General features: G+C 26.7%; 2 protein-coding genes across 2 annotated transcripts in view; one reads left to right on the top strand and one right to left on the bottom strand.

Annotated features, from left to right (window-relative positions):
• Positions 1–12,611, bottom strand: part of LOC137831700 (uncharacterized) — a 98,442-nt gene extending 85,831 nt beyond the window's left edge. Inside the window, exon 1 of the mRNA XM_068639484.1 lies at positions 12,601–12,611. The gene's annotated coding sequence lies outside the window, so the exon portion shown is untranslated. The remainder of the gene's footprint in view (positions 1–12,600) is intronic.
• On the top strand, positions 8,856–14,936 carry LOC137831699 (probable linoleate 9S-lipoxygenase 5). The gene is made up of 9 exons (XM_068639483.1): positions 8,856–9,118; positions 11,285–11,583; positions 11,775–12,015; positions 12,166–12,504; positions 12,575–12,660; positions 12,806–12,913; positions 13,018–13,322; positions 13,424–13,687; positions 14,017–14,936. The coding sequence occupies exons 1-9, from the start codon at positions 8,923–8,925 to the stop codon at positions 14,768–14,770; spliced, it is 2,592 nt and encodes an 863-aa protein (XP_068495584.1). The 5' UTR covers positions 8,856–8,922; the 3' UTR covers positions 14,771–14,936.
• Positions 14,937–15,121: the final 185 nt, after the last annotated feature.

Below are 15,121 nucleotides of genomic sequence, written 5' to 3'. Positions count from 1 at the left end.
AGATTTAATAAATCTCTAATTTCTCTAAATCCTAAATCCTAAAACAATATAAATCAATTAAATTTTGTCTTCAAATTTGTATTATCAAATCTCTTGTTTATTCTATCAAACTTTGTCTTAGAGTAAATTTTTACTCTAAAATCTCTACACCTTAAGAAAATAATCAAATAGTAACTAAATTTAGACATAAAAAATAATTAGTCACTATATTAACTAATTTCTTTTTTTTTAATAATATTTTTTTCATGTGATGGCAGATGATTGTTGTTTCTTGAGGTGTCAGCTTAGCTGAGATGTCAAGTTGCATAGTGATGCCTAACACGAAAACTTTATAAAAAAAAAAAATAGATACATATTTACAAACTAGAAAATTAGTAGTATTTAACATGATTTCTATTATTAATAACATGTTATTAAATCGTTTTTAAATTAATATCTAAATTAGTTACCAAAATTTGAACTATTAATATTTTAGATTTTAAATTAGTTTCTAAAATACTAATAGAGACTAATTTAGAACATAAATAGTCAGTAGCTAGTAGCTAGTAGCTAATACCAATTTATAATATATTTTGTAAATTTTTATTAATAATAAAAACTACTTTAGATACCAATAATTTTTTAGTTTTTAAAATGATATTTAATTTAGTCAATATAACTAATTGTTTTGGTATCTAAAATTAGTTTCTATTTAACAATCTTCTTGTAGTGCTAGATGTTTTTTTTTTCTTTTGTGTTTGCATATGATTTGCAAGGCTTGCATTTGGGATTTGAACTAATTAGATCAATTTATGTTAATCAAGGTTTGTAGCTATATGGTTTTTTTTTTTTGGGAAAAAGTTAGGATTCCCTTAACTTTACCTAGTCGTTGGTTTCTTTTATTATGGAACACTATAAGCGTGATAAAAGGAGTTAATACATTTACTTAATTTCATGTGCTTTGAATCTTTGTATGCGTGAGAATGTGGAAACCTGCATTGTGAGCGAATTGAATTGAATTAGTACTTGATTTAACAATTTTTTTTGTGAAATATTGTTATGATGCTTTTGAGTTTACGGAAATAAATCATTTAGATTATGGGTCCTAAAATGATGTTGAGGTTGGAAATAGAAATTTACGAAGTTAAGAATTCAGTAAGACTTTAAATAAATTAGTATGTTGGTTTGTGTAAATTTTGAACTTTTATCATAATTTACCAATTATATAGTTAGATCTAGGTTTTATGAGTTAATGTTAAAATATTTTATAATGACATTGGTTTCTTTTGAAAATGTTACAATCTATTTTGGATTAACTATATGCATTGTAGAAAATATCGCAATTTATTTTGGTTTATTTTTGTTCGAACGAGATATTCTAATAAGATAAAAATATAGGGTTTATTATTTTCTTGTTCAAGTGAGCGAGATAAAGATAAATCTTGTGTCTTTGAATACTTTTGGATACAAGATATTGTATTGCACAAGTTTTGTGGGAGGACGGATAAGTACTTACTATTGAGCAATTGGTAATCTTGTTTGTGCTAATAGATAGAAAATTATGTATGTTGTATGCAGATACCTAATGTAGTATTGTGCCTCTTTGTGGTTGACCCTCATATGTGTGTCGTCCCTTTGTGGGTGCATGGTGAAAGATAACAAAAATGATATTATGTAGTATTAAACATAAAACACATTACGAAAATGAGATATATTGACTTTAGTGATAATATGATCACGCATATTAAGATATCAAAAGATAAAAAACTTAAGAAGATTCTTATATTAATTTATTTTTTTATAGTAAAGGCAAATAATTACCTAACACAAGGAACCAATGTTTATTTTATCAATAGTGTTTTCAACAGGTTAGATGTTAACTGTTGGAGATCCCACATCGACTAGAGATTAGAGTCTTTCATTGTATATAAGTGGGTGCAAACCTCAATCTCATGAGCCGGTTTGATGGGGTTGAGTTAGGCTTAAAGTCCACTTTGTAATATGGTATCAGAGCCATTTCGAGCCTATCCTAGTGAGTGTTTGTGTTTGTTCTTTATTGTGAGAATATGAATTAGTTTACCATTATGTATGTGCTGTCCATTACTAAAATCATACTTGATATGTCAAGAACAAGTTATTCCCAAAATAGTAATAGAAAGATAAAATTGAGCCAAACAAATTTTATTTCTTTAATAATATTTTCAAGTTAGCTTTTAATATACATATATATTCTATCAACTAATATAATAATTAATAACATTATTGTTACATTCTTCTATTATTATTTTTATTATATATTAATTTAGTGAGATTTTTAAAGTAAAAGAAAAATTAGAATATGAATTCTCACTACAAATAAGTTCCGATATTTAACACAATCATATAATTTACCATAATCTTAAATTCTTTTGATAGAAGTTCGTTCATTTACCTCTTAATTTTTTGAAAAATCTTCTAGTTAGTTAATTAAATATATCATTTTCTTAGTATTGTAATTATGTGAATTTGATATAATATATTAATTTATTTTTATTAACTAAACAGGTTAACCAACATAAAATCGTAATTGATAAAATAATAAAGATATATTCATGTCTTGATTAAAGAAATTAGGGATGACAAAACAGGGCGGGCTATGCGGACGGTCTATGACCCGCTGAAAAAATTGCGGGCAGACGCCTATCCCAATCCGTTGACTCGCTTAGGTTCGTCCCACATAATCCACAGCCCACACTGACTAAGTGTGGGACGAAACGAGCTATCAACGTAACTTAAAAATCTAGAAAATTCATTTTGCACCCTCAAATTTTCTTTATTCAACCTCAATTTTTTAAAAATTCTAAAATTATCCTTTCCAAATTCTATAATGTTGAAGATAAATTTGTATTTTTATTGTATAATAAATTTGTATTTTTATTGTATAATATGAAATATTGTACAATTCAAAACACAAATTTATAAAATCAAAATTCATTCAATTTCACATTCTCAAAATTTTACTCATCAAATTATTATAAAATTAAGCCTTTAAGCAATTAAGTTACCATATATATATAGGATAATTTAAAAGTGAGTTGCTGAGTCAATTTAAACAAACTTATCCAAAAGTGTATAAGAAAAAAAAAGTTTATCTTTTAAACTAAAAGTAACTTATATACAAAAGTTTAAAATATTTTTTTTTTAGAAAAACTACATCAAAGAGTTTATATACTTAATCTAATTTTAATTTATAGAAAAGTTCATTTAATTTTATTTTATTTTCTTCTTAAAGTGTTTATAATTTGTTTTCCAAATATACTTCAGGAATGACTATAGGAGAGTTATCTATCCTTTTCATAATCCATTATTTTATGATCCAATGTTTCTAATAATAAAAAATTAATCTTAATTAAATTTTAGGAATATAAATAGTTAAAATAACATGTAATTATTTTAAAACAAATATAATTGTTTGTCATATTGGATAATACACATTAATAACTGATTTTTTTTTTTAACATTTATGTGAATTATTTTTCACCTTCTTCCACCTAACTTGAAGTAAGAAAGTGGTAATAGTACATTGGTAGCATAAACGTAAAGTTGTTCCAGAAAAACTTAAACTCTTGTCAAAACAAAGATGAGTAGATACAGGGAATGCAAAACAACTATATATGGAAAGACTTCATAGAATTTACAGATACATATATGGAAAGACTTGTTAGAATTTACCATTATCACATGTCACAATATAATTTTAAAATTCTTATATTTTTTATGTGAAAATTATATTTTAATAAAAGAAAATAATTATGTTTTCAATTGTAATATATTTTAAGATTTTTAATATATCCACACTTTTTATAAAATAATTAACCACACGACATCGTGAAAAAAAAAGCTTATACTACATTGTTTTCGTAACGATTCATTTCAAATTATATAAAATTGACTTATAAATATATAACACGGTGTCATTGTGTTTTATTATATTTTTCACATAATAAATAAAATTACATAAAAAATAATAATACATATATACTTTCATCTATATTTTTTTTTATTATAACACGGTGTAATAAATATGCAGAAGCACCCATAACAAGTGTCTTTTCTATATACATATGTTTTTACCGTATTTACTTATTTTTTATAGTTGTATTGTGTCACACACACACTCTTGTTTTTATTAACCAATCTTCTTATTTTTAGACTCTACAATATAATGATTTTTTAAATACATAAAATTAGGTTATTTTGAAAAAAAATCAATACATTCAATATAATGTCAAATTTTTAAATATTTTAATTGGTATGTTAAGAAACTAGCTACAAGAATATTAGGGATGTAAGTATTTTAAATCGATTAGAGTGTAATTTAATTATTGACTAAATTTAATTAGATTGAATTGGATCAATTTTGTTGGATTTTATTGTTGTTGTTTAATAATCCAACTTAATAGGTTATTAAACTGAGTAATTTTAGAAAATTATTTATTAATTTTTTCAAACAAATAAATATGTTTAATGTTTTTCTTATTATAAATTATAAAGTAACAAAATATGTACATAAATAAAATTTATATGATAGAATGTAAATATATAATTAATAATTAATTAAATTTTATAATAAGATTATTTTTATCAGATATTTATTATATAGTTTTGTTAGATTAAAAATTACAAGTTTATCATTGAACTTAATTTTAATTGAATATGTTAAATGAAAGTCAATCAAATTTATACACATATAGTAATATAATTAAGTGGAGTTGAAATGGTAGGTTGGGTAGAATTTTGTTGTGGCCATTAATTAAAAGATACATTTTCTCAACAAACTTTAGGTCCAATAAATTTATTAATTAATGGAGGCATCCCAATTTTGCAATCTAAATTGAAGAGGATTATGATTCTTTAAAATCAAGAAGAACCTGAAATACGAATTTTATCAATTTAAAACAATAAATGTGATTGAAATAGTTACATTCGTCATCCTATAGTAGATGATGAAAGGGATAGACGTAGATGTAGGTTAGGGTTAGGGTTGTTATGAGAACATTGAAATTAAAAACATTTTTTTAGTACATTCCCTTCCCATGCCTAATTAATACTCAACAATTCAAATCAATTACGTAAAGCCATTTAGAACAGTTTTAGAACTGTTTAAATGAAAATTGTATTTTGGGTAGTGGACTGTTTTCTGATGCAATAACTATTTTAAGGTTATATGTTTGGGTTCAATGTATTTTTAATGTAAATTTGGGTTCAATGTATTTTTAATGTAAATTTGGGTTCAATATTTTTTTTCATTATATTTCGTCTAGAACTTCATTTCAGTATCTGTATTAAAAAATGACTATTAGTTTTTAAACTTAAAATAATATGTGAATTTAGTCTTTTTATATTATTGTAAGAATTAAACAATATACTTAATTATTAAATCAAAGTGTAAAAAATTAAAAAAAATTTGAAGCAGAAAATTATTTGAAAAATACAAAACAGCAAATATATTTGACTTCCAAATTAGATTTCTTTATTAATAATTATAAATGTTGGAGATCCCATATCGACTAAATATTAGAGCCTTTCATTATATATATATAAGTGAGTGCAAACCTCACCCCATTGAGCCGGTTTTATGGGGTTGAGTTAGACTTAAAAGTGTAAGAAATTATGTAAATTAATTTTTATAAAGTGACTCACATGACTTAGAGTTTGAGCTTTGGGCCCAAATATGATTTAATAATAATAATAGAATAAAGGCCCATTGGTTAATGTGAGAAATATATATATCTGATGATATACCTAATGATTTTACGTTTATTCATGTTTTGACTTACATAAAGTCCACTTTCGTAATATGGTATTAGAGTCATTTCGAGCCTATCCTAGCGAGTGTTTGTGTTGGGCCTATCGTGCCACCCGCTACCGGACCAAAATATATAGTCCCACTCTCGGGGTGTGTTGGAGATCCCACATCGACTAGAGATTAAAACCTTTCATTATATATAAGTGGGTGCAAACCTCAACCCTATGAGCCAGTTTTATGGAGTTGAGTTAGACTTAAAGTCCACTTCGTAATAATAAACTATTTAAAAACATTTTTTTTATAAATTTTGATATAGTTTTTATATTTGTTTATATTTTTTAATAATATTTTTGTAATGCGTTAGAATTTGAGGTGTCCATTGAAATGTGAAATTTCATAATTATATTTAATATTATACCTATTAAAAAAATGATATATTTTATTTAATACTATCATACATTAAAATTAAACTCATAAAACAAACATTAGTGTATACATTTTATATTAATTTTATATGTAGATTATAACACTACAATAAAAAAAAGTTTTAACTAAAGTTGTTTAGTGGATGTTAATATAATCATAAAAATTTATTTAATTAATGAAGATTTTTTTAATCTTCGTTAAGTTTCAAAAGTTATTAAAAAAAAAATTCAACAAAAATAACGGAATTTTTTTTAACTTTCGTTAAATTTTAAATGTTTATTTTAAAATCTCAGTAAAATAATATATATTTTTTTAATCTTCGTTAAGTTTTAAAAGTTATTAAAAAAAAACTCAACAAAAATAACAGAAGTTTTTTTAACTTTCGTTAAATTTTAAATGTTTATTTTAAAACCTCAGCAAAATAATAGATATTTTTTAATTTTTCGTTAAATTCAAAAGGTTTATTCTAAAACATCATCAAAATAATGGAATTTTTTTTTAATCTTTGTTAAATTTTAAAAGTTTATTCTAAAATCTAAGCAAAATAATGGAGGTTTTTTTAACCTTTGTTAAATTTCAAAGGTTTTTTCTAAAATCTCAACAAAATAATGGAATTTTTTTTAACTTTCGTTGAATTTCAAAAATTTATTGTAGAACTTGAAAAAAACACTTCAGATATTTTAAAATTTAATAAATAAATAAATATAATTAAATTTATTTATAAATAAATAATTAAAAACTACATAATTTTAATATATTTTATAACTAAATTCTCTAAAATTTTGAAAGTGTAACTTTATTTTACAAATAAGTTTTCTAAAGTTTCAAAAAATTATTTTAAAAACTCAATAAAATAACTTTGGATAATAATTATATCAACAACTAATATTGGATAATAAGTATTTCAACCGTATTTTTTCATATTTTTTATGGTTAATGGTAGTTGGTTTATATAATTCTTAGTTTTTTTTGTTAAGAGCTCATATTTAAAAAAACTTGACTTATTTTGTTTTAGTTTTTTATGTAAGTATATATTATGTGCAATTTTAGATTTAGCTATAATTGTTAATATTTAATTATCATCATTTTGAAATATTTAAAATTAAGAGATTTATTTAAAAATGCATATAATAATTAATTCATTGTGAAAGTGAAAAGTGATAAAATTAATTTATCCTTGCAATATATTCTTGCAATTTTTAGCAAAAACATACATGACTTTAAAACCTACATTTAATAGATAATGCAATTATTTAAGGTATATAAAACAATGATAAATACTAGTTGTTGTCTAACACTGACTTGTGATCCAAATTGGGGCAATAAGGTGATGGAAGAATAAATATTGGAGTAAGAAGAAGATAATGTCTTATTTATTGTTTATTCTTCTTAGATATAATAGACATAAACATGGTTGAATTGTGATTCTTTGTTAGGACTACTGTCACCGACCATTGAGACTGTGCCGAAGAGTCGTGTGTCTACGGTGGAAGAGAGAGAAGCTAGAATGGTCGTTAAAGATGGTGGAAAATGAGGTTGAAGGTTATTTCAAACAAGTCATTTTAATGAGGTTCTTAAACTCATGGTATTTAAGGGTTTTGAAAAGGCTTTTCCCGATGTTTAAAAAAACCCTCAGGAAACACATTCCCCAATGATAATTTAGCGGGGGAAACTACAACCCTAAACAAATGACTTAATAGATATTTTAACTTTGAGTAATGTAAAAATAACCACAATTAAAATCATATTTTCTTGTAGTGTAATCATCATGTCACCTCCTATTTACTTTAATACCTGAAAACATTAATAGTGACGAAAAACGAGAAAATATGAACAACTAAAAATTTAGAAGAAAAAAAAAGGAAAAACATTTTATTTTATATATTTAACATTTTGTATAATTGTGTAAAAAATAGTCTAGGTTTGAAGATATAACTTATTATATCATAGTTATTAGTAAAATATTTATTATATAATCAATTAAGTTAAAAAAATTAATGAATTATATTATAAATATTTTATTTTATTTATTCATATAATTAGTTATATGGAAATGAATTTATGTTTTAAATAAATAATTATTTTTTAATATTGTCCATTATATTAATATTTATTATAATAAAATAATTTATTAATATACAAAATAGTAAAGAAAATAAAATTAATTAATGAGTGATTTACTTTAATTTTTTGTTTTGAAATATTTTTTTTTTCAATATTTTGTCATAATTTCTATTTTAATTTGAGATTTGCTTTTATTTTATTTTTTATTTTTTATGTCAAATTGTTATAAAAAGTTACATAGAACGATTCCAATTATTTTATAAGCGATACTCTATTTTCAACAAGTGAAATTATTTAACTTGAATGATGAATATATTGAAATATTTCTTAATATTTAATTATATTTTTGAATAAAAATTCATTTAATATTTTTAAATGTACTAATTTTAAAAACCATTTTATTAAATAAATCAAACTAATAAAAAAAAATATTCTCTTACTCCAAATAATTTTAGTTTACACTTTTGTACTTTTTATTTTCTTATTTTTCACGTTTACTCCAAATAAACAAAAGACAAAAGACAGCTTCAAGGCAAGTTACTCTTTAGTGAAAAGAAAAGTACAGGAGCCTATAAATACACAAATACCCAACTTCGTGTATCAATATAGTTTGTTCCCTGTTTCTTTATTGTATACTCTGAGATAAAGCACGTCAGAACAAGACCATGTTTGGCAATCTGGTGAATGCCCTCGAAGAGAACAACATGAACAAGAGAGATAGAATGAGAGGGACAGTGATCTTGATGAAGAAAAATGTTTTGGACTTCAACGACTTGAGTTCCTCCTTGCTCGATCGTCTTCACGAGTTTATGGGAAAACGCGTTTCACTTCAACTCATAAGTGCTTTTCAAACTGATTCTGGTCAGTATTTTTATTATTTTTTATTTATATCTCTTGCTTCCTTTGCTTCACTCCAATATATCATCCAAGCATTATGAAGTTACTCTTTACCATATTTGTGAAAAAATTTAAGAAAATCTTTAAATTGCTACCATAAGTACGTAGTAATATTTTTGTGTAATTTATTTATTTATTTTAACATGTGAAGTTAGTTTTCCAATGTTTTGTAAACTTAATAAAAAACTATTTCTTGAAAACCTTATTTTCTAATATCATTTTAAGAACCCTAAATTGATACTATACATAAAAATCCTTAAATAAAAGTGAATTTTATAGAGAAAAAAATAATTTATCACTATATTAATTAATTAAATATTATTTTAAAAATTAAAAAAATATTAATGTTTAATTTTATTTAATGATTTTATTTTCTTGTGTAAATTTGTAAAAACATGTTATTTAAGAGCAAGAGAAAGCCATGATATCCCATTCCTCTATGTCTCACAAGAAAACTAAGACATATTATTTAAGAGGAAGAGAGAACCATGATACCCCATTCCTCTGTGTCTCACAAGAAAACAAAATTGTAACAAAGAAAAATATCAGTGACATGCTGTAAAAAATTACAACTTTTAGATTACTGAAAGAAATAATAATTTTATGAACATTTTTAGTTAATTAGCATTTAATAATTTTAGTAATCCACTACTATACGTAAAAAAATAAGGCCAATTACATTAAAGAAAATTGAGTTTATTAACTACAAGTAATTGATTGTTGATATAAGAAAATAAGATTTAATCTTATCATTATAATTATGTTATATTTTTTTAATAAAACATATTCAACAATATTTTATGTATCGTAAACGTAATACCATTATTTTATGAACAATGATTGTTGCTATAATGCAAAGATATTTGACTGCATAAAAACGTGGTGAATTTAAAAACTAATAGATAAGGTTAATCACAACATTTGGTAAATGCATTTACATATGTTCTGCAAAATACACGTGACTACACGTGTACACAACGAAAAATATCGGCATGAATTTAATAGAGCAAAGCACCAACCCATTTAATAGATCAGTACAAAAACAATTAAAAGTTGAATATGGTTGGTGCATCATTTAAGTTGACAAGTAACTCTAACCAAAATATTGATAAATAACAAATATAGAACTGCCATAATTAATGTTTTAAATACATGATAAAATATGGAATTTTTTATCATAATAAGATTATTAAATAAATATAAACATTAATTAGAGTAACATTTAAATTTTAATCCACCTAATATAATAAAATAAAGACATGATTGATACATAAAATAATAAAATAAATAATAATATAATATAATATAAATTATGTTTAATTTTATTAAAATTACGTTTAATTTTCTAGAATTTGTCTTTTAGTTATTTTCTTGCAAAATATGAAAAGTATAATTTAATAAGTTATATAAAATTATATAAAAAATATATAACATTTATGACCTTTTAAGTTTTGAGCTTGAACTCTCCAAAATATATTAAGAAAGTATACATAATTTTAATCAGTTATGATTGTAAAGTGAAAATTAACAATATATATTTATTATTACTTTATTTTACCCCAGAATGATAGGCTTAAAAATATACTATACTCATTCATCTTATATGTAAGTATTATTTTAGCTAATAATGACCATAAAAACTAAAGTATCAAAAGTAATAAAAAAAACATTTTAGAATTAATATCCTTATTTGAAACAAGAATATTTTGAATAATTATTTTTCAATAAAAGCATATTGCCATGCAAAGCATACTCTAAGTTTAAACTGTACAAAAAATCATCAAACTAACTCTTCTTGTGTTGCTTTTACTATAGTGGTCCAATTTTTTTAAACCAAAATCAATGAAACTTATTTTTTGAAAGCTACTAATTAAGAGTTAGGGTTTACCATATTAACACGATTAACCTCTAATTCATAATTTCCAAACAATTACTCCCATTTTAATAATTTGATTAAAAGATTGCACGAGTATAATGAAAAAATCCCCTCCCTTTCAATCATCTCTATCATTTTACTCATTAATTTTTTTAGGCACAAGCAGATAAATAGAAAATTAATTTCATTCTTTGCATGAGATTTTATATACGTACTATGGAACCTGAATGTTATTATGGTAACCAATGTTGAAGGGAATGAGATGAAAGGTAAACTTGGGAAGCCTGCATATTTGGAAGATTGGATCACCACAATCACACCCTTGACAGCGGGCGAATCAGCATTTGGAGTCACATTTGATTGGGATGATGATGATGATTCTATAGGAACCCCACAAGCTTTTTTAATAAGAAATCATCATCACAGTGAGTTCTACCTCAAAAGCATGACACTTGAAAGTGTTCCAGGCCATGGTGTCGTCCACTTTAACTGCAACTCTTGGGTATACCCTGCACATAAGTATAAAAAGGATCGCATTTTCTTCAGCAACAAGGTAAAACAACAAAGTACAAACGTAACTTTTAATGCCATGCAAGCATTTTAAGCCATGCCAACTACTATAGTTAATCTCCACACGACACATATATGAAGTCTTATTTTCACTTTGTTATAAACTATACTATATAATAGTTTATTGTGAATTACTAGTTACATGTTTCATTACCACTAATGTTTTGCATGCAGGCTTACCTTCCAAGTGAAACGCCAGAGCCACTCCTTAAGTATAGAGAAGAAGAACTAGAGAGTTTAAGAGGAGATGGAAGAGGGACCCTGCAAGAATGGGATAGGGTGTATGACTATGCATACTACAATGATTTGAGTGATCCAGATAAGGGGGCACAATATGCTCGTCCAGTTCTTGGAGGATCCACTGAATATCCATACCCTCGAAGGGGAAGAACTGGCAGACCACCTACAAAATCAGGTTAAACTTTTCATGTGTTGTTTTGGTATTGATTAGTCGCATTATAAAAAAACCCTTATAATCCTAATAATTTACTATCTGACGAAAGAATGAATTTTGGCCTTTTCAGTTTTAGTTTTAAATTTCTGATGTGATGTTGTATTTTACCAGATGTCAAGATTGAGAGTAGATTGAACTTGGCCATGAGCTTGGACATCTACGTTCCAAGGGATGAAAGATTTGGTCACTTGAAATTGTCAGACTTTCTTGCTAACGCACTGAAGTCCATTGTTCAGGTTATCAAACCTGAGTTGGAATCTCTACTCGACAGCACCCCTGATGAGTTTGACAGCTTTGAAGATATGTTTAAACTCTACGAAGGTGGGATCAAGGTGCCTGAAGGTATAATCAAGAATGTTAGGGATAAAATCCCTGCAGAGCTGCTCAAAGAAATTCTCCGAACTGATGGAGAAAGATTCCTCAAGTTTCCCGTGCCTCAAGTGATTAAAGGTATTTTTACTGTGTTGGCAAAGAAACCTGAAAATGTCACGTAAATAACATTCTTATAATTTTTGAGCAGAAGATAAGTCTGCATGGAGAACAGATGAAGAATTTGCTAGAGAGATGCTTGCTGGTGTAAACCCTGTTATTATTCGCTGCCTCCAAGTATGAGCAAGTGATTTTAGCCTTATTTTATAATAGATCGAATTCTAACAAAAGATTTGTATGTTTGTCGGAATTATCAAATATATTTTCGTAAAGTTAATTGATAATTGTTTTTTCCCTCACAATTATCCAAAATAAATCGCAGGAATTCCCACCAGCAAGTAAGCTAGATGCTAAAGTCTATGGTAACCAAACCAGTACAATAAGGAAAGAGAACATTGAGAGAAACATGAATGGGCTCACAGTAGATGAAGTAATTTTCAAGTTAGCTATAGAACTTTTGTTGTCAAAGTTAATTCGCTGTTTATTTCGATGGTCTGATTTTGTTGCTGTTAATTTCATATTTTGGTTAAATAGGCTATCAGACACAAGAAGTTGTTCATATTAGATCACCATGATACACTAATACCATACTTGAGGAGGATAAACTCCACTTCCACAAAGACTTACGCTAGCAGGACAATTCTTTTCTTGCAAAATGATGGAACTTTAAAGCCAATGGCTATCGAGTTGAGTTTGCCACATTCTGAAGGAGACCAATATGGTGTCATAAGTAAGGTTTACACTCCTGCAGATGAAGGTGTTGAAAATTCCATCTGGCAATTAGCTAAAGCTTATGTAGCAGTAAACGACTCAGGTTATCATCAGCTTGTTAGCCACTGGTATAACACTACAACTTCATTAATGATGAAGAAACAGCAAAAACCATCTTAGTTAATCTTCCATTGAAATCAAATTTTTTATATCTTTCCATTTTTCACAGGTTGCATACTCATGCAGTGATTGAACCATTCATCATAGCTGCAAACAGACGGCTTAGCGTGCTTCACCCTATTCATATACTCCTTCATCCACACTTTCGTGACACCATGAACATAAATGCACTAGCAAGACAATTCCTCATCAATGCTGGTGGCTTGGTAGAGGCCACAGTTTTTCCATCAAAGTATTCCATGGAGATGTCATCAGTGATTTATAAGAACTGGATTTTCCCTGACCAAGCATTACCCTCTGATCTCATCAAGAGGTATCACCACACATGCAAAACACCATTACTAGATCAATGGTTCGTTTTAACCATATGGTTTGAAAGCAAAGATAACATAGAAGGATAATGCTCACTAGTGATCCACTAAATGCTTATTGTTCCGCTCAAAGAAGTAAATATTAAGTTATAATTTACTAGATTTAATACCAACTTAAGCCTTAAACTATTATTAGCTTTTGGCTAATTAAATTATCCACTTACCCTTCTAAATATATTGCTGAAATCATGATAACTAACATATAACATTAACTTATTATATATCCAATTTGATCTTAATGTGCTGATCCATAGTTGCTACTTTATATCAGAGGAATGGCTGTTAAAGATTCAGGTTCTCAACACGGCCTTCGACTTGTGATTGAGGATTACCCGTACGCTGTTGACGGGCTAGAGATTTGGTTTGCCATAAAGAACTGGGTTGAGGAATATTGCTCCTTTTACTACAAGGAAGATGACACAGTTAAGAAAGATCCAGAACTACAATCTTGGTGGAAGGAGTTAAGAGAGGAGGGTCACGGTGACAAGAAAAACGAGCCTTGGTGGCCAAAGATGCAGACTCGTGAAGACCTCATAGAAGTGTGCACTATCATTATATGGGTTGCTTCAGCCCTGCATGCATCCACCAACTTTGGCCAATACCCTTATGCAGGTTTCCTTCCAAACCGTCCAACCGTAAGCCGAAGATTGATGCCTGAGGAAGGAACTCCAGAATATGATGAACTTGTGAACAACCCTGAGAAGGCTTTTCTGAAAACAATCACTGCACAGTTGCAGACCCTTATAGGCCTTTCACTCATAGAAATATTGTCTAAGCACTCCTCTGATGAGGTGTACCTTGGACAGAGAGACACTCCTAACTGGACTTCTGATGTGGAACCATTGGAAGCGTTTGAGAGGTTTGGAAAAAAGCTGGCTCAGATTGAGGAAAGGATTGTGACAATGAACAATGATGGGAAACACAAAAACCGAGTTGGACCAGTTAACATGCCATACACTTTACTTTATCCTAGCAGCAAAGCTGGACTCACTGGCATGGGAATTCCCAACAGTGTGGCAATTTAAAAGGGCTTGCATGCATTCTGCCTAATAAGGATACTCAGCTTTCTGAATTTCCATTATTATTCTTCCTGCATACGATTTCATTTACTGTTTATATTATATGCATAATAATGGTGTTTATATTATATGCATAATAATGTTAAAATAATTTATTCTGTGGAATGTCAAATGCTTTGAATAAGATTATCTATCAAGGGGAGAGAAAAATTTAAATTTAAATTATAAATGATTAATTAAGACTATATAATTTTAAAATTCAATATATCTGAAACTGCAACATTTAAAATTAGAATTAAAATAAATCAAAATTTTAAAAACGAGAATTTAACAATTAGTAATTATGAGAGTACAGAA

This window comes from Phaseolus vulgaris, chromosome 6 (genome assembly GCF_000499845.2).
Source record: "Phaseolus vulgaris cultivar G19833 chromosome 6, P. vulgaris v2.0, whole genome shotgun sequence".
Classification (NCBI taxonomy): Eukaryota; Viridiplantae; Streptophyta; class Magnoliopsida; order Fabales; family Fabaceae; genus Phaseolus; species Phaseolus vulgaris.
The sequence above is the reverse complement of the archived record's forward strand: the minus strand, read 5'-3'. Positions and strand labels throughout refer to the sequence as shown.

Coding starts and splice junctions, on each gene's coding strand:
- LOC137831699 (XM_068639483.1), top strand. CDS start 8,923: ATGTTTGGCAATCTGGTGAATGCCCTCGAAGAGAACAACATGAACAAG. Junction 9,119..11,284: donor TGCTTTTCAAACTGATTCTG/GTCAGTATTTTT, acceptor CCAATGTTGAAG/GGAATGAGATGAAAGGTAAA. Junction 12,016..12,165: donor CAGACCACCTACAAAATCAG/GTTAAACTTTTC, acceptor GTATTTTACCAG/ATGTCAAGATTGAGAGTAGA.